This window comes from Brachyistius frenatus, unplaced genomic scaffold (genome assembly GCF_029030835.1).
Source record: "Brachyistius frenatus isolate BFR_SWC_R1_liver_20210118 unplaced genomic scaffold, ASM2903083v1 Contig_67, whole genome shotgun sequence".
Classification (NCBI taxonomy): domain Eukaryota; kingdom Metazoa; phylum Chordata; class Actinopteri; family Embiotocidae; genus Brachyistius; species Brachyistius frenatus.
The window spans coordinates 357,182-376,877 of NW_027210666.1; the positions used below are offsets into that span (position 1 = coordinate 357,182).

A 19,696-nucleotide genomic window follows, 5' to 3' on the forward strand; every position below is an offset into this window, starting at 1 on the left:
CCTGAATGTTTCAGGCGCTCGTTGCCTCGTTCTATCTCCCTGTAGGCGCTACGCGTTAGGAGAGAGTTGAAAAGAACAGCCGGACTTGTAGTGTACGAGGGGAGAGTTGAGGTGAGACAGTGACTGAAAGTCATGGGGGAGGCAGGGATTTTCCTCTCCATCCACTCTGACTAAATATTTGATGGGAGGAGGAGAAAGATGGGTGCATCTCCTTTGGGAGTGCGTAAAGCGTCCCAGGTGTGCCGGGGTGCGGTGGGATGGGGTGGGAGGGGTTGGAAGGGGTCAGGACGTTACAAGAGTTGCCACAGACCTCAAGGTGAATTATTCATCTTGCTGAGGTCAACAGTAGAACGGCATTATGGGTAGCCTGACGTAGAGAACAAAGAGGCCAAGGCTTTTAGCACATATAGGCTACACTGAACAAAAAATGAAAGAGGTGGATCTAGAAAGAATATAGGAAAAAAAAGAAAAGGAGGAGGGGAAGCAAACACAGAGGATAAGCGATAATGTAAAAACCCTGGCTGGTATTGAAGATGAGATAAAGAGTTAATTATGTGGCCCTGATGTAGCATGAAGGGTCCACTGAGTGTTGTAATCAACAACAGAAAAATAACAAGGAAGAACTGGAAAAAACAAATGTGTATAAATCACCAAAGCACAACCTTGACCCCGACGTGTTTTGTTTGTGTTATCATGAACGTGTATTTGTGATCTGCAATATGGACACGGTTTTTGTTGGAAACAAACACATACAGAAAGACAGCTGCAATTAAATGGAAAAAAAAAAACCAGGACTGTTTCATGTTTAACAGGCAGCATTCACCGCAGTATTTATATAACAAGTATTGAGAGAATACTGAACAGATACTGTTGAAATACTGCTGGTACTGCTTGTGAATTGACTTTGATTTTGCTCCTTTTTTGTGTTTGTGAATTATTTTCAAAAACAATGTCACGGTATAAACTGGTGTACGTCACAGTTTAGCTACCGACCTGCATTTCTAATGTACCGTCGCATGTTATGTACAAACCTTTGAGGTCATATGCAATGTGAGAGCCTTCGAAAGACGCCACACAACTGCCTGTAAAATGTGATCCCGGTATAGTACATCATAGCGCGCTGTACATACCACACGGTGGTGTGAAGAGGACATTGGTGCTTATATCCCCTCTGTTGACTTTGAAGGGCATTGACGAGTGTGTGTGTGTGTGTGTGTGTGTGTGTGTGTGTGTGTGTGTGTGTGTGTGTGTGTGTGTGTGTGTGTGTGTGTGTGTGTGTGTGTGTGTGTGTGTGTGTGTGTGTGTGTGTGTGTGTGTGTGTGTGTGTGTGTGTACCCCTGCATGCATGCCTGTGTGACAGAACAGATCCTGAAAGTAAATAAGGCACCACTGTGGGAATTTTCTCAGTGTTTGCGCAGCAGTGGCTGTGCGTCCTACTATACACACACACACACACACACACACACACACACACACACACACACACACACACACACACACACACACACACACACACACACACACACACACACACACACACACACACACACACACACACACATAACCCGTGATAATGGTCTTCTGTGTCTGTGCAACTGGTGTGGTAACAATATTATTTACTGATGAAGCTGCAATGAGTTAATTATGCAAACAATGTACAATGGGCATTCTAAATTATAATATTGTACATTGCCAGAAGCCTATTTAAATATTAATCTTTTTCTTTATCAAATAAAATGTAACCATTAGTAATGATGCAGCACTGAAAAGGCTAAGTGCTTGAAGCATATTCTATGTTGATAAAAATTGCAAATGAGTCCATAAATTTCTGAGGACGCATGCAAACACAATGGCAAGTTGTATGTTTTTCAGTCTTACTGGTTCTGGAGCCGAGTGTAGTATAATAATCAAGTACTTTCCTGTTATACATTTTAGATCTCCCTCATGTTTGTGTTTAAAAACACGGCAGCTTACAAGTGACTTGGTTCCTGTTGACTTCTTTTTAAAAATGTGTCCATATATCTGAGATTTGAAGGTTCTGGCTCCGGGGCCTCACCATTGTTTCGGAGAAAATACAGTTTGGTCAGACAAAGCTTTTTATGGAGTATAACACTCAAAGATGCCATTAAGTGGCCAAAAGGGATATTTTCAGGAGCAGGGGTTCAAAACTCAAGTATTTTTTTCTTTTAATGAATGAAAGATAGGACGCAATCAAAGATAAACACGATAATAGAAATTCCAAAACATTTACATGGCTGTGCAGTATATGAATAAACTGCCCTAACTTTACAAAGTAAATATCATTAATTCAAGAACTACAAAAACTCTAAAACATAGAAAAATCTTCAGTATTAGAAACTTGAATATTGAAACAAATATTCTTTATATTACCGACACCGTTTCTGATGGGAAGCCAATTTTTATCGCACAATAAACTGCAAAACCAGGATCACTTCCGACTGATTCGTGTGGAGAAAACAGGGTCAATTATACGTTGCTCTACTGTAGAGAGGTGGGGGTCAGGAAGATATGGATCCGGTTATGTGGGCGGCTCTGTGTGCCTGGAGTATCTCTGATTGATGGCCAGGTAAGAAGCCATTATTATGACCGTAGTCCGTCTCCTATTAGTGGGTGGTCATGCATAATAATTCAACATGAGGTTCAGCGCATTTACCATTGTTTCTGCACACCAAAAATACACACACACTCAGAGAACCTATTACTCTAAGACAAGATGCTATGGACGTCATGCCAGTCGGGTATTTTCCTGTAACAGAACAGTGAATAAAGAGCCAAGTAAAACCAGGCGAGTCGTACCGTTAACTCATTAACTAGGTTTCAAAAGATTAGAACAGCAATGTGCCCACACATGCATTCTAGCAGATGTGTACGGTCAACATGACCCTTCTTTTCCCATGATAATTTGCTCTATGTAGTTCTGCTCAGAAAACATAAACTGCTGATCCCTCGACAGCTTCCACAATTGTTATTGCATGTAAAAGATGACGGGGGTTACTGGAATGGAAAAAAATATCCAACACTCAACGCAATGAATAAAGTTCTTGTTGGTGGTTGTGGGGGCTGCAGTGTTCGGGGGTTCTTAGGAAACAGTCGGCATGAGAAAGCTTGAATAGGGTTCAATTACATCCATTAGAGATAGTGAGGTATGTGACCGGTACATGCTGACATGCTTGTGAGAGAAAAGAGGAGATAAGGTTACGTCTGTCAGCGAAACATGCTGAGAAGGGCCAATGAAGGGGTGTGGGTCTCTAAAAACACAGACAGACAGGAGACAGCCACTGAATATGATGGGAACTATGACTGCCAGGCTGAGGACCCTCTTGACAATCTTAAATAATAATAATAATAAATAAAAGACAGCTAGAATGTCAGGATACTTGCCTTGTATATACCACAAGGGAAGTGTCCCAACAAGGGCGATAAAAATCTGTTTTACTTCTATTGTTTATTATGTGTGTCCTTGCCTGGGATGGCAAGTTCCGACACCGTAGAAATGCCATTTGTTATTTATTTTGTGAAATTGTGCCTTTTCTGTGTTTTTCCATATTCAATTGGCGGACCTGTTTGTAAAGGTGTGGCTGCTTATGAATGCTGACAGGCAACGTGGCGCAGGGTGCGAATGCTGATCCAAAGCGGACTGGACAAATGTCTGCACACACACCAGCATTCTGTCGCTGGCTGCCCGCGGAGATGTCAAACACAATGATGTGGTAAGAGGCTTCAGGAGAGCTCCCTGCTCGCTACTAGGAAGTCATGGCAAACACAAAGGCACATGCAAGGACAGATTCATACACGCAAATACACGAAACCCCCTTCCTTTCCCTCCCCCCGCACGCACACACTCTGAAGGGAATAACAACACAGCAGCCCCATCGACCTAATCCAGGTTCTGTTTGGAAGGATCACCTGTCTTTCGCAAACACGGCTAACGTTGGGGCCATTCATCTCACTCTATTGTCTAATTCCGACAGCTCAATAATTGTGTTACACATGTCAGGCCCCCGCAGCCAGGACAATCCTGCAAATCGTTTCAAAGTGCCCCAAATTCATTAATTACAGAGTGTGTTAATCTCATTGAGATGGGCGGGTACGGAGAGAGAAAAGGACCCTCATAACTCATCCAATTAGGTAATTGAGTGTTTCTTGGATTAGAGGGAATGAAAGGGGGAGCCCCGCTGAGATTAAGGAGTTAGCTCCATACTAAGAATGCATACATGGTCATCTGCAGATTAGAAGCAACTTCGTGTCAAACCTGATGCTATTTAAAAACTTGACATTCACTTGGAAAGCTTCCTCCAACTCCTTACTTCGAGGCCACCGATGAATTTCCAAAATTTGGGATTTAGTGAGCCCCATGAAGACGGTCAACAAGCTATTACAAGTATGCACGTGTTCAAGGAAACTCGAACTGGTTCAAGGAAACTCGAACTGGTTCAAGGAAACTCGAACTGGTTCAAGGAAAGGGAATCACATTGGATAGATTCAAGAAGTAGAAGAAACCGTTTTCTACTTGATCAACTAGGTTGAAGCAGCATCCACCTGCCACTGTTCTCAAAGGAAGGCAAGGATCATTGGAACTGACAACCTGCAGCTCTGAGATCTCATGAACAGAAATTATAGTGATATAGTGCAAACACCAAACTCACCACATTTTGTCAGTTTACACCTGCGTGAGGGTCAAAGTAAGATGGAGCACCTTGTTTTTGAGGCACTGTGTAATCGGCACTTTTAGATTCCAATATATATTTTTGCACCATTTAGTTTGGTTGTTAAAAAAAAGCTCTCAAAATTCGACAGTGCAGCATTGAAAACAAATGCCGGTTAAATGAAATGTCGATGACGGGATAATGAAATGATATAAGAAGAAATTAAACAATCACACAAAGCTGTTGACCAGTTCCAGTAAGACGGTGAGGACGGTGAGAAAGGCCGCGTGAGGTTTTGCTGGCCAGCCTCTGTACACTGCGGCAATCGAAGTGGTGCTTGTTAAAGTAGCAAACTGCCTGAGCAAAGAAGCCAAAGTCTATTTCATTTTAAGGATACTGCCAGCCTCAGGGCTTTGTGCCATTTAAAGAGTGGATCCCATAATTCCCCTAAGTGCTTCACATTGCAAGAAGCACGATGAACAAATTAATGAACAAATCAACAAACACAAAGCCAAGTTCTTACTGAGTCGCTCCTATCAAGCAATTAGTAAAAGTACATTAGCTGACCTGATGGAACGATAAGAGTCACCTGCTGAAAAAGGACACATGAAACATGTCCAGAAGAGTCTGCAAAGTAAAAAGTTTGAGAGGGTCAGTCATAGACCATGAGCATGAGATGTGATTCTGTCGAGTGTGTGTGTGTGTGTGTGTGTGTGTGTGTGTGTGTGTGTGTGTGTGTGTGTGTGTGTGTGTGTGTGTGTGTGTGTGTGTGTGTGTGTGTGTGTGTTTTCACTGAGCAGTCTGCCTGTCTGACTGCAGAGCAGCCCAGATTATGCATGAATCTAGCTGCTTATCAGCTGACCTTTAAATTGGAGCCGCAGAGTGACTGCAGACCCAAGGGCTGACGCTCACACCTGATTGGCTGCTCCGCCTCAGACCTGCTGACAATAGAAATTAACAGAGCCAGGTGGGCATATCCGCAGGCGGAAGGAGTATAGCAGTGGAGTGAGATATGGGTGTGAGGGGTGGGGGTGGAGGCGAGGCGAGGGGGGCTGCATTAATGTAAAAATATATTTCCACTATTTTTCTCAACCTCTCGTCTTTTTCTTAGGCTTCAGGAGAGGAGGAAAAAGTCATTATGTGCTATGAAGCATGCTAACAGAGGAGCAGGTAAGAACAGAAAGTGCTTGGTATTACCTGGATTTCATCTCTTGCTCACTCATGCTATCTCTTCTTCCATCTCTCTTTTCTCTTTCCGTTTCTCCCATTCTACCCGTGTTTTAATGGCGGAGGGGTCTTGGCAAGCTGTGATTGTTTGATAGATTGATATCTCCTGTTGGAGAGGGGGTACATGGAACAGGAGACGGAGGGAGGGGGGGGAGCTGAGGAGGAGGTGTGTGTTCTGTCGTCCGCCGGGGAAAAAAGGAGCTCTGTGTGTCTGCGGAGGATGATGGATTACATGGGGCGGCCGTGGCTTTATGTGTGTATATGTTTGTGCGCGTGCGTGTGTGTGTCGCCTCCATTGTGTGGCTATGTACACAGTGAAAGCATGGCAGTGAATTAATTTTTCACTACGGCAGCTGGAAAAGGTCATTAAATAAAGCAAATGTTTGTGAATGGGAATCCCCAGGAATTAACTTCAACACCATATACGCAACAGTGCAGTGTTCTGGCAGTAAACGGGAGAATTATGCTGTATTGTGGACAGGAGCACAGGTGGTTGGGTACACAGGCATACGCTTGGCCTTCTGTCAGATTAAAACGAGTTGGGAAAAAAAATGACTCCTATTTAATTTGCTTGCGTGTGCGTTGATGATGGCTGATTTTTAGAATGACAGTTACACGTACATGGATGGAGTGTCCTCGCCGTCTAGTTCCTGAAGGGCCATGTCCTTCTGTCAGGGCACTGGGGTGGGGAGGGGTGTGTGTGTGTGTGTGTGTGTGTGTGTGTGTGTGTGTGTGTGTGTGTGTGTGTGTGTGTGTGTGTGTGTGTGTGTAGGGGGGAGGTGGTGTTGGTGAGGTCAGCCAGCTATTTCCATTCCATTCCAGGGATCAGCTTGGTCTGTAACCGAGCCGCCATGTTCATAAAGACGTCCAACGTGAGCCGTGAGTGTGTGTCTGCCATGTGATAGGCAGATAAAGCGGGCTCATGGGAGAAGACGGTGTGGCCGGCCACAGCGCTGCATCTGTCACCGACACAAAAACATCACCAGTCGCCCAGCAAAGAAGACAGAGAGCCACTATCACAACCTGTGTGTGTGTGTGTGTGTGTGTGTGTGTGTGTGTGTGTGTGTGTGTGTGTGTGTGTGTGTGTGTGTGTGTGTGTGTGAGAGAGAGAAAGAGTGTGTGTGTCTGTGTAGGCTCAGCAATGCTTGTGGCTGAGACCTTATCATTGCTGGCCACATTCCTAGCAGGAAGATAAAAGAGGCCAAATGAACCAGATCACTGCTGTGTGTGAGCAATATATGTATGAGTGTGTGGATGTGTGCACGGGTGTGTTTGCGCGTGTGTGTGTGTGTGTGCGTGTGTGCGTGCGTGTGTGTGTGTATGAGAGAGAGAGAGAGAGAGAGAGAGAGTGTGTGTGTTTGTCAGTGATGAATAGGTGTTTAAGGACCTACACCTAACAGATAAGTGAAGAAAATTATCAGGGCAACAGCAACATTGCTGCGGTGTAGACCCGAATAAATACCACCAGAGCCCTCCAGACAAACATCAACTGCATTCAGACACACCGTGATGTAGAAGCTGAAAAAATTCTGGAAGCAAATCCTTCATCAATGAGCTGAGTTTCAACCTTTTCTGAGTGTGTACTGCTCACTATGTGGCTTGTCCTTGTGAAGTAAGTTACACATCTTGTTATGAGGTGAGTTGTAACAGGACCCAAACGCAGGCACACAGACTCGGGTATAACTTCAAAACACAGTCTTTACTGATCAACAATAAAGTCAATGTCTGATTCCCGGAGTCGGGAGGGAAACTCCACCGACTCTCACTGGGGGGCCAGGCTGCGCTGGGGGAATCCCGAGGTCTTCCACAGCCAGCGGCAACAGACTCTAGTACTGGAGTGACTGGTGGCTCCGACTGGTAGCTCTGCAGCACCTGGTACTCCCAGGTGGTCTCCCATTCAAGTACTAACCAGGCCTGACCCTGCTTAGCTTCAGCAATTGGCTGAGATTGGGAGCACTGACTGATCGTACGGACTAGAAGCAGAAACAGGGTACCGGGAGCGGAAACCAGGAGCTGGAACCAGAACAGACGGACGGGTGACTGGCAGTGACTGGCAGTATCTAGCAGTATGGACCGACACCGGATGACTGCAGGGGCAGGGTACATATAGTCCGGGGGAGTGATCAGGGAAATGAACCACCTGCAGGTGGTGATTTGGGGAGAGTGGTGGCAGCTGCTGAGACCGGTGAGGGGTGTGGCCATGGGAGGTGACAGGAGGCGGGGAGAGGAGGACACAGAACACATGGGGACACAATAACAAACAGACAGGGGAATGACAGAAACACTAGGAGAGGTGATTGGGGACAAAACAGAGGAGCAAACAGTAGGAGCAGACAGGAATCCTGATACATCTACACCAAAACAAAAAAAGGCTGAAAGCGTTGGCTAACATCAGATGAAGAAACACTTGCATTATTTTGTTTGGCAGTAAAAAGCAGCAATGGATGTTTTATTGGCAGCATGCAGTGTCTATTGGGCTGTTATTGATTTAAAATTGAGTTCATCTTTTAAGTAGATTTCATTTAAAAATTTAAAATCAGTTCACTTCACTTCAACTCAATTAGTTTTGTGTAGGGTAATTTGACTGGATGTGTAAACAGTACAAACACTGACACTGACTAAGAATCTATATTTACTGTGGGTCGGCCACATCTGGCCATTCCCTGATCGACTAAATAAGGTTAGTATCGGCAACCATTTGATCCCTGTTCTCCATCCCAACATATTTTCTGTGGACTTTCCTCTGCCACCTTACAAAACTTCACAAACTCTCCGCGTTTCCTCCCGATACGACGTACAGTAGATGAATTCCCTCCTTCGAGCTCAGACAAGGAATTTGCTGGATGACAGAGCACATCCCTCCTTCTTATGGAACGTTGTTGCATTTCATTAGGGATAAGATTCATCACGGCAAGCAAACAAGGGAGCCATGCAAATTGTATTGGGAAGAATTCCTACACCATCGTCTACATTGTCTCTCATGCACACACATAAACACACACACACACACACACACACACACACACACACACACACACACACACACACACACACACACACACACACACACACACACACACACACACAGAGAGAGAGAACAGTTGACGCACAAAAAGGCACAAAGCAAACAAAAGCTGAGAGCGCTGATTCAGGAGACAAAGGGTAACATCAAGGACGGTGATACTATATGATCGCTCATTATTGAGCACTTCAGAATGACGCATTAATGTGACAGTGGCAAGAATTACTCACAGATTCAGTTTTCTATGCTCTGATTATAGTCTGGAAACAAGTTAAAAATTCTGATCCTGACTGTTAAAGCCCTTAACAACCAGGCTCCCTCGTATATCAAAGATCTCTTAGTACCCAATTATCCGAACAGAACACTGCACTCTCAGAGTTTTGGGGTTTGGGAGGCCGACACCCTCCCCACCCTCAAAACCAGGCTTAAAACGTCTCTTTATCAAAAAGCTTATAATTAAAGGACTGCTGAATTGACCATTGACAACCCCCCATCCATGCCCTCTATTGTACCTCACGCATCTCCAATCCTGCCCTGCTGCTTTATTACTTGTTTTATTATTCAGGATCCTACTGCTTTTGAATTTATGATGATTGTTCTTGACTGCACTTTTAAAATGCATAACCAAGGACTTTAGCTGTTTACCTTTGGCCTCCAAGGTGTTTGTTTTGCACCCGGTGTGATGACACTGAAGTCAAGTGTTTTTTTCCAAAGCTGTGGTAGAGTTTTGGCGCAGATGGTGGTCAATGCCAGATAAAGGCTGCTCCAATAGTTTCAAAATTAACGCAAAGTCTACAGCGAGTAGGATGCAATGACTGGAAATAATTCCCTATAAGCACGGCCACAATCTTATATTCACACAATGAATTTGGATCTGCAAGTACCAGGCGTATTTTTTTTCTCATTGAACAATGAAGGCCGTCCTTCAGAAGCCTGCATCCCAAAAAGGCTGAACATGTGGGTCGTGACTCTGTTCGTCTGGTCAGAGGTCCAGTGCTCTGTCTGAGTGATAGGACACCCGAGGGTCCATTTCAGAGATGGCTGTTCCAGTTCCAGCACTGACCTTAGTAAAAAAAAAAAAAAAGAGGCTCAGATAAGGCCTTTATACAGACCAATTTAACAGGTCACAACCCTGTCTCGGAGTGGGAGCGACACAGTGGGAGCGTGTGAACACGGCCTAGGGGATCTGTCCCATGATGAGATGTTGGTGATATCTAACTGTAGCTGTGACCCTGCAGCAGCAGCAGCTGTCAGCCTATTGATTCGCAGCTCGAACAACTGGAGGGACAGGGACAGAGTCAGGTTCTGTAGCCTCAACTGGAACAGTGTGTGATGGTATACATGTGTGCCTGTGTGTATATGTGAGCAGTACTATAGATGTTGAGCAAAGCATTATGTGCCCAAGGCTGGCAGAACAACAACACCAAACAGGGGGGAGATGGAAACAGAAAGCTGGGGCCTTCATCTATACTGAAGCCAACAGCTGCATACAGGACACAATAGATCTATTCATGACAGATGTACACAAATGCAGACACACACACACACACACACACACGCACACTTGGCACATACTGGACAGTGGCCCCGTTGTGGCTCAGGAGATAAGAGGGATGCCATGCAAGCTCAGTGAGTTACAGCGTGGGAGAGCCAAAGGGAGATGTTACCACACACTACGAGACGGTCCTCTGTGTCTCCTACTGTATTAAACACAATGATTGTGCCTGTCTGGCTAGATGCAGCACCCTGGCTGTGGTTGAGACAGCTGACGGAGTGTGGGACGGACTTGGAGGTGTATGTAAGAAATATTAGATAATAGATGTACTTCAATGAAAGCCCTGATATTGATATAAACAAGACATGAAACAGAAGAAAGACAAAAACACACAGAGATACAGAGGCAAGAAGTGTGAGGACAACCTGAAATTATTTGTGTATTAGAGGGAAAGAACACAGAGTGCTGGTTCACATGCTGTTTGTTCCCCCAAAAGAGAAGCATTTGAAGTTATATCTCTCTGTTGGCAGGGAGTGGGTGGAGTAGAGCACGATTTGACAGCTCATTTAATGGTAAAGCTTTAGATAGAAATGGGGAAAACCACAAGAACATTTTCTATCTATAACCTTATATAGACACTTAAAGTACTCAGACATGCTTTAATTTAATTATATTTTCAGCTTGTCAAACTTTACAAGAAAGAAACTATCCTGGATGCCTATAAATTGCTGAGCAGGAATCACTTCCCTTGTTTAGCAGATCGGGCCTCGTGCTTTGGCAGCTGTATGGACCCCTCTCTGGCCCAGACAGGTCTCTCTGGGAGAGGTCAATAGCGGAGACGTCTGCCAGGTGAGAGGTTGGCTCGGATTTAATCGATGCTCGCCAGAGGAGGACAGACGAGCGGGCAGGCAGGTAGACGCGTCGGCAAGGTAACTTCCATGCAAGAGATAAAACTATTCCTGCTGGGGTTCACCAGCCAGCTCCGGAGACTGCGCAGCGCTGGAGAAACTCACGCTTCAAAACGGTTTAGGGGATTGATTTGACAGCTAATTTACAGAGGAGATTTGCATAAGGCCATGCACTAATAAGGCAGGCTTTTCTTTTCCGTCCTTTGTCTTTCCTAGCTATCTCTTTCTGGCTCTTTCCTTCCTCTTTTTTTTTTTTTTAGACCTCTCCAAATAGTAACAGATAATGTAAGCAAATTAAAGAGACAAGAGATTCAAATTGGATATTGATTAAGAGACTAAAGCCTTGTGTTTTCTCCTGTTAAAGCTTGTGTTTAAATGATTGATTCACAATGTCACTCTCCCAGTCCTCCTGACTGCACAGTGTTTGGGACTGGTTGTGCCTCTTAAGCCTTCAATAGGCCCACATCATGTCACACCATGCTAAGTGCTTTGACACAACCACACAAAGAGCCCTGCCTATCTGATGCTAATCTCTCCAGGTCCTGGTGTCACCCAGGTGGAGGCTTTCAGAGAGAGCAAGGACAAAGTCTCCTCGTCGAGCACAATGCAGCTCGACTGACAGCAGAAAGACAAAATAGAGCTTCTCTCTCCAGTGGATGCGTAAGTGGAGGGAGAAAAAGTAAAAATCATTCAGGGACAGGAGCGCTGAAAAGAATAGGTGGAAAACAGAATGCTTTCTGCTGGGAAATCGCTCGACTCAGTCAAATAAAAAGAGACACTTAACCTCCGCAGGACTGTGGCATCAGCGGGCTTAACCTCACTGCAGTCTTAACACAGGCTGCACATGAATACCACATGTATTACCATCACCGCTGTTCTTGAATTGACGGAATTCATCGCAGCACGACAAAGGATGACCTTACACAACACGTGCTTCACAAAAGCAAAAACACATTTCAAATGTCATGTGTCCACGAATTTCCACTCAACAGGTAATGGCTGAAACTTACTGTTCTTGTGCTTGAAGAGGTTGAAAACTGGGAGGATCTGCCGGAAGTAAGGCACCAGAGCTTCCCCCACCTTGTCTGCAGACGTCACCAGATGCTGCAGGACTTTCATGGTGGTGCACATCACTTGATTGTTGCGGGTGTTCAGGGCATCTCGAAGACAAAGGTAAACAGCAGAGGTCAGGAATCAATTCTCAGATAAAACTGCACATCAACTAAGAAAGGCTTGATTTTAAACCAGCTTCTCAGATGGAAAGTTACAGGTTGTTTGCTCCGGAAAATAGAGGTACAGTGTAAGTAGAATGATTCAGACATCTGCAATTATGTGGTACATAAGAGCGGGTTTAACAGACGCACACAAAATACACCTACATTTTAGCCCCCACATGCTCTCATTGCCTTGAAAGCATTTCCTTTCTTGCTGGGCTTTGATTTAGACTAGCTTGTCTGCAATCAGTGATTTCAAATGCACTGGAGAGGAAGGAGTAAGTGAGAGCCAATCACTGGGCTATTTGGCTTACAGCTGCACTTAACTCCATCTCCCACTGATAGAGAGAACAAAAGGGAATGATGGTGGGAGAGATGGGGGGCTACAGAGATCAAGAGAGACAAATAGAGAGAGACGGAGGGAAGGGTAAAAACAACAAAAGACAAAATGTCAGAAACAGAGATAAATAGATGTGTGAGACAGGGAGCAAAGGTTTCTGAAATAATTTGTCATTAGCAACCAAGACTGACATATTTTTCCACTTCTGGTTTTATTTGACCTGTTTTAGGTTTAACGTGAGCTTCTGCAAGAGCTTGTAATCTCCCATGTGTATTCTGAAACAGTTTGAAAAAGCTATGTCTCTTTAATAAACCTTGAACTGTCACTTGATGCCTGCTTCTGCAAAAAGAGGATTGTAATGGTACCACAGTGCCTATTTTGCCTGCAAGCATTTACAACAGTAAAAAAATGTATTTTTTTTTTTTTTTCATCATGAAAACATTTCAAGAGTGAGATTCAAAACAAAGAAAAAGAGCTGCAGCCCTTAGCACTGAGAACTTGTGGCTGCCGGAGAGGAGGAAAACATGCCAGGTGAAAGACTGAGGTAGAGACAATAAGAGGGAGAGAACGAGCGAGAGAGGCAGTACTTGAACAGGAAAACTAAACTGTAATCACATTTTTAATCTGGCAAAAAAAAAAAAAAAAAAATTTAAACCTGTATTTTAGCCTTGAAGAGGCAATGCATGTGTTGAGTTGTAAAGTAAACAAATCTGTCACAGCAGGTTTTGTTGTTGGTGCTTGATAAAGATAAATTTATGGCTGACTTCATGCTTTCTGTCTTTATTTCTCTTGTATTGTCTTGACACTTGATTTAAGTCATATTAAGTCTCACAGAACAGATGTCAGTGAACAGACGCATCGGACAACAGTGGAAAAACAAAAATGATGCGCTTTTCAGTTGTATCGACGATGTTAACCCCCAAGAAACGAGAAGGCCAAGGGCAGCAGTTTACTGAAGCACATGTTGAGTCAATATAAATTGGAACAAAAGCTCTGTCCTCATCGAGAAGAATCCGATTTTCTGTGTTAACAAATTGCCGCTGTTGCAGCTAAAGAGATTATTTTGTTGTTATAGAGGACAGGGGAGGTATTTTAATGCCTGGCTCTGTATCTGCATAGCTTTATAGTGAATTTCAGCTTTAATTATCTGCAACTCTCGAAGCGCTGTTATGCAACAGGGCTCTATCATTCCCTATTGGGGTAGAGACCAAACCTAGAACTAAAAGAGACTGAATATCAGTTGGTCACATTAACTTAAATGGTGACTATGAATTAGATACGTCTGTTGTGTTGTACAGCCACAAAGTCACGAAAGAAACTCAATGAATCCAGGTTTAAGAAGAACATTTTCATCTAATATGAAAGTCATAAATTAGGTTAAGATTGTCAGTTTTTAGCTCTAAAACCTATTTTCCACTAAAATACCAACAACTATTTCAACTCTGTACCATGTGCGCCATGCTGGGAACCGAATTATCAGGCAGACAAATTAAATCAATTTTAAGATGCAGGACGCAGTGAAGTCAACAAAAACACCCCTCATGAGGTAATGTTGATTCTACTCCTAAGAAATTCCTGTTCGTTTTTGGTAAATCAATCATTAACGCTGATAAATATATCGATAAACTCATTCGTGAAAAAAAATTAACGATATCACCACAATACTCATCCCGAACGTTCAAACTGACAGAAGACAAACTGAGAGCGAAAGAGAGCAGCAAGCCTAAAAAAATATGGTGTTACAGCACCAAGAGAACAGCACACTGCATCACCCAGTGCCTGTGTTAAAACAGCTAATATGCAAATTACAACCAGTCACAAGCATAAACACTCACGCACAGCAGTCCCACATAATGCCCGCACACACACACACACGCACACACACACACACACGCACACGCGCACGCGCGCACACACACACACACACACACACACACACACACACACACACACACACACACACACACACACACACACACACACACACACATTAAAGGCACTAAAAACTAAATGTCAGCCTCCATCATGAGCACAGGCAGTGCTGAACATGGCAGCAACAAAATATGAATGAAGTTACACAATAAAGATGAGTCATATTAGCAACTACAAGCTACAACGGTTGAGGAAATATTGCAGATCGCGTTCATAAGCGTTGAGCATTTATGTGACAGAATGACTAATTGAACTAGGACCACCGCTTTGTGTCCATTTGAGGGAAGGACAAGTTGGCGTGGGCGTGACTTTGTCTGTGTCGGTGACGATGTGTGTGCGAGTGTGTACAGAGGACCAGCCGTGCGGATGATGCTGAATGAGCAAATGTATTGTGCTTCATGCCATCTCTCCATCGATGCCTTAGTGTCTCCTCGGAAAGACAAGCACAGAGATATCTGCCAGGCCCAAGATAAGGTGGAATGTGGAATGACAGGAATTTCAAACCCTACATAACAAACAATGAAATTCTAATTACCAGCCAGCGCAAACAATTTTCCCTGCTGTGACATTTGGACCGCGGGACTGTTCAATTATTCATCGACACTCTCGCATGGCTGAAAAAAAGAAGAAAAAAAAAGGACGAAAAAAATTAAAACGTGAGAGAGAAGGCAGCCGAGGGCCTGATACATTAATGCTGGTTTAAAACCTGTGTTGGGACAAATCTGAATAAAGTAATCATCTATTCATGCTCGGACCTATTTCATATTCAGTGTGTAAGTGAAACAATGGTGACCTTGTATTCTGTTTCCTGTGAAATGCCAGAGGTAAGGTGACACCTCGGAGTGTTTAGCAGTGAATTGTTCTGGCTCAGTGTATAAATACACTTTTTTAGATCAGAAGATGTTCCCATGCAGAGGCGTAACTGAAGATCTCCTTTTAATGAAAGTCTCATTTTGGTTTAAAGCTGAACAAATGTTATGCCAATCAACTGAGGCTCAATGCGGGTATGGCTATGAATCCTCCTCCCTCAGACAGAAAAAAAACCAACAGTAACGTTTTATCTTTTCTCTTCAGTCACCTTGGCACTGTTGAGCTGAACAAAACTATTTCTAAGCTTTTACTTAAATAAATGTTGTTTTACAGAAATACTTTGTCATTTGGTTAGTTATAAAAAATACTGTGAAATCAAAAACCTTCTGAAAGGCTTTAAAACCGCAAAAATGTATGAGGTCTTATAAACGTCTATTTCCCAGTTGCCTTTTTTTTTTTTTTTTTTTTTTTATTAATCTTTTTATTCTTTACAGCTTTACAGTTGTCTTTCTAAAACAGGGTCAAGGGAACATTGTGTACAGGAAAGGGTTCAGTCTTTAAGTCACAGAGGACAGGGCCTTGGAGTATAATGTCATCCAGAGCTTTCCACATTGTGTATTCTCATTGGGTGACCTGCAGTCATCATCAAAATTCACCAGGGCCTGACGTGGCTCAGTCGCTCAGCAGATAAGAGCCTGCCAGCCACACTGAAGATGTATTAACGTCAGAGGAGAAAAATATATATCTTGCCATTTTTAAACTGCAGACGGCTTTTTACTTTCTTCCTCTTTCCTCCATCCCTTCTTCTTCCCTACTCCATAGGAAAGTAATTAATCTGCAACAGAGACACGGACTGGCGGCTTTGCCTTGTGGATGGCGAAGCAGGCCTGATTTTTAATAAACTAAAATGTTAATAAGGAGCAGGCCATTTAAAATTCCATTATCCGGGCGAAATGTGTGTTTTCATGAGGAGCATAACCATCACCTTTGGTCTGGCCCCCCCCAAAGGCAAATGACCATAACTGCTGAGAGGATTGAACTTATGAAATACTGTCTAAGTTAACAAGTAGCCCAGTCACTCTGTGTATGATGTAAAGTGGGTGCCGCTTGATAAAGTGCAAATTAGAGACATTAGGCCTTCCAAATGTTTAAACTAAGTATGAAAAGATGCTGGTAAATATTATGCCTAAAATACAAAATCAAAGCTTTTTCAATTATTTTCAAAATAAAGCACACAAGTAATAAGAAAATTATCAAATACAGTAATACTGATTATTACTAGCCTTTGGATATGTCAGTCTGCATGATGTGTAATGGTTAATACCTCGCAGTGTGTGCGCTCAGTGCGACTCCGTGCCAGGGTCAGTCTGTCACCGTGTCTCTGTGTCTCCAACAGCCCTGCCTAGTGTTGGCCGTTACGCCCCTCTGCCTCCACAGACATCCAACACCCACACATAAACAAGATACACACACGCACACATACACACACACACACACACACACACACACACACACACACACACACACACACACACACACACACACACACACACACACACACACACACACTCACACACACAGATACACTTCACATACGCGTACACACCGCCAGCCAACTGCCCGTGACATGAACACTACCACAGGCTCACTGGGCGCCACTTAAAGGCTGCCACTTTGAAACTGACACTCCACTCGGCAGTGGCGCCAAACAAAAGACAGCTTCTGTGTGTGCATGTGTGTATGCGTGAGGCTGTGTGTCTGAAATGTCCCAACAAAAGCCACACTTTGCATTCCTCTACTTTCTCTATACCGCAGTCTTCCTTGCATTCACCCCTTTTTCTGTCCACATCGCTGTACATTCTGATGTCTATTTTTGAAATCATGGACCACTTCGTCCTGAGACACGACCTTTCCGCCCACTTCCGTCTGCCAACTTCAACTTGTGTGTGTGTGTGTGTGTGTGTGTGTGTGTGTGTGTGTGTGTGTGTGTGTGTGTGTGTGTGTGTGTGTGTGTGTGTGTGTGTGTGTGGGTGTATAAACATGTCCGTGTGGAAAGGCAAGGGGGGCCTGCACCATGACACAGTTAAATGTAGCATGTCACCGCATTCATGGCAGATTATCAGGCATGCTTTTAGAGCCAACTTCTTGCGGCAAATGCAAAAACAAGGACGCTTCGCCCTGAGGATTAATGTAATAATAGGAACAGTATGACTGCGAAACCAAATTAGGACGGGTTGTATGGAAATGTTAGAGTCCTCTGTAGCAGAAGTGTGTTAGACAGGTGAGTCTTTTTATGGTAAAACATGTTGTCCTATTTTGGTTGCACTTTAATGTAATATTGTCTGAGAAGGCTTTAAGAAAGCCGTTGTATGTATTGTTTCATAGAAAGATTTGTTAATCAATTTTATACATATAGATTGTGATGCATGATAATAGCGATGTAATCATTTAATTTGATATTGATAATGCTGTCCTTTTAATGTATTCTGAAGTATTTTCAAAATATTTCAGCTTCTGACATTCTTTGTGATAGCAACCTGAGTCAGATTTTTTTTTTATCAGCTATACTTGTCAACTTTATTTACATAGCACATTTCATACGACAGGTGTCGCCTCAATGTGCTTCAAGATAAAAAGCAGACCAAAATAAGTAAGCATCACACGTAACAAAAATATATTTTTGTGCACAGAACCCAAAGTGTGCTATTAGCTTCTGATATATTTAAAACAGCTGATAAATACACAATAATCAGCTGGGAATTAATTATAATCCTGGGATTTGTCAGCAAACAGAGATCAAGTACTGATGATGCTGTCATTAAAATAGTGAATAATGGTATGTAAGAATATCCATCAGGGCTATACAATTAAAGTCTAAGAAGAGTTCTTGGTTGTCAGTCTTTCATAAAATGATAATATTTACTTACAAAAAGGATTGCAAAAATAATGCGTATTAATGATGATGAATGAGCATTTTGTTGCCACAGATAATTGGCTAGTTGTTACATTTTAATTGCTGAGTATAGCTGTGATAATGATCCCAGATGATTGTACAACATATTTAAGTATTAAAAAGTAATTATAATATTCACATTGCACATAATTAAAATGCACAAATTTAAACTTCGTTTTCTCTCTCATCCGCCTCCCTTATAGCGTCATAGTTGTGATTTTAAAACTCACCTAAGGTTGCATAAATTCAGACTTCCAAGTCTTTTTTTGATTATGAAGCAGGATCTATATAAGGTTCAAAAGGCTCTGTGCACAGAGAGGTGCACACTGCCCGTCTCAACTGTGCTGTTTGGACGTTTGGACATCTGTAAGTATGTGATGTCACAAACTACCGCTCACTCGGTATGTCCGCCTTCAGCGCGGCCCATTGTTCAATTTTTACTGTGGAACAAAACAGAGCGGTCGCTCAGTCACAAAACTAGAAAGCTACGACACCGGGAAAAAGCTGTGGTTATCCTGGGCGTGCGTCACTCAGAAAAACACAGACACAAAAAAAAGCCCGTTTCTGGTAGAGCTCCAGAGAGAAGCGTGGGAGAGATGTAAAAATATATTGAGATGGTTTATGGTACGTCAAACTACAAAAATATATTTTTATGGTTAAATGAACGCAATATCGGCATTTGTAGGTTATTTGTTTTAGTCTTGTAATAACTAAACATTTTCTCGTTAGTGGAAGGGGAACACAGTCGAGGTAAAACGACTGTTTCTTATGACTGGTAAACTGTGAGTGCAGACACCCTCCCAGACTTACTTCTGATGGGGATGATGAGCTGGGGAATGACAGGCAGGATCTTGGTGTCTCCGCGGTCCAGCATGTCATGGCATCCCTGGCGGGCGAAGATCTCATACGGATGGCAAGTCTCACATAAACCATCAAAGAACAGCGGCAGGTAGTGCTGGTAGTCCAGCGTCTCAATCTCCACCTGAGGACAGATATGTACATTTATGTTCGAGGTATTATTAGCTGCTTCTTATGTCCGTAGAGACTGACAAAGAGAGAGGGGCTAAAGTTTCAGTTTTCTTTGCTCACGGGCAATTGTTTGAAGGTTGTTGATGGAGAAATTAGCCA

General features: G+C 43.3%; 1 protein-coding gene across 4 annotated transcripts in view; it reads right to left on the bottom strand.

Annotated features, from left to right (window-relative positions):
* pacrg (PARK2 co-regulated) overlaps positions 1–19,696 on the bottom strand; it is a 196,045-nt gene that overhangs the window by 46,266 nt on the left and 130,083 nt on the right. For all 4 annotated transcript variants that reach the window (XM_069707108.1, XM_069707106.1, XM_069707107.1 and 1 more), the window contains 2 exons: positions 19,379–19,550; positions 12,330–12,479 (listed from right to left, as the gene is read on the bottom strand). In XM_069707108.1, the coding sequence (XP_069563209.1) occupies positions 12,330–12,479; positions 19,379–19,550 (322 nt within the window). The remainder of the gene's footprint in view (positions 1–12,329; positions 12,480–19,378; positions 19,551–19,696) is intronic.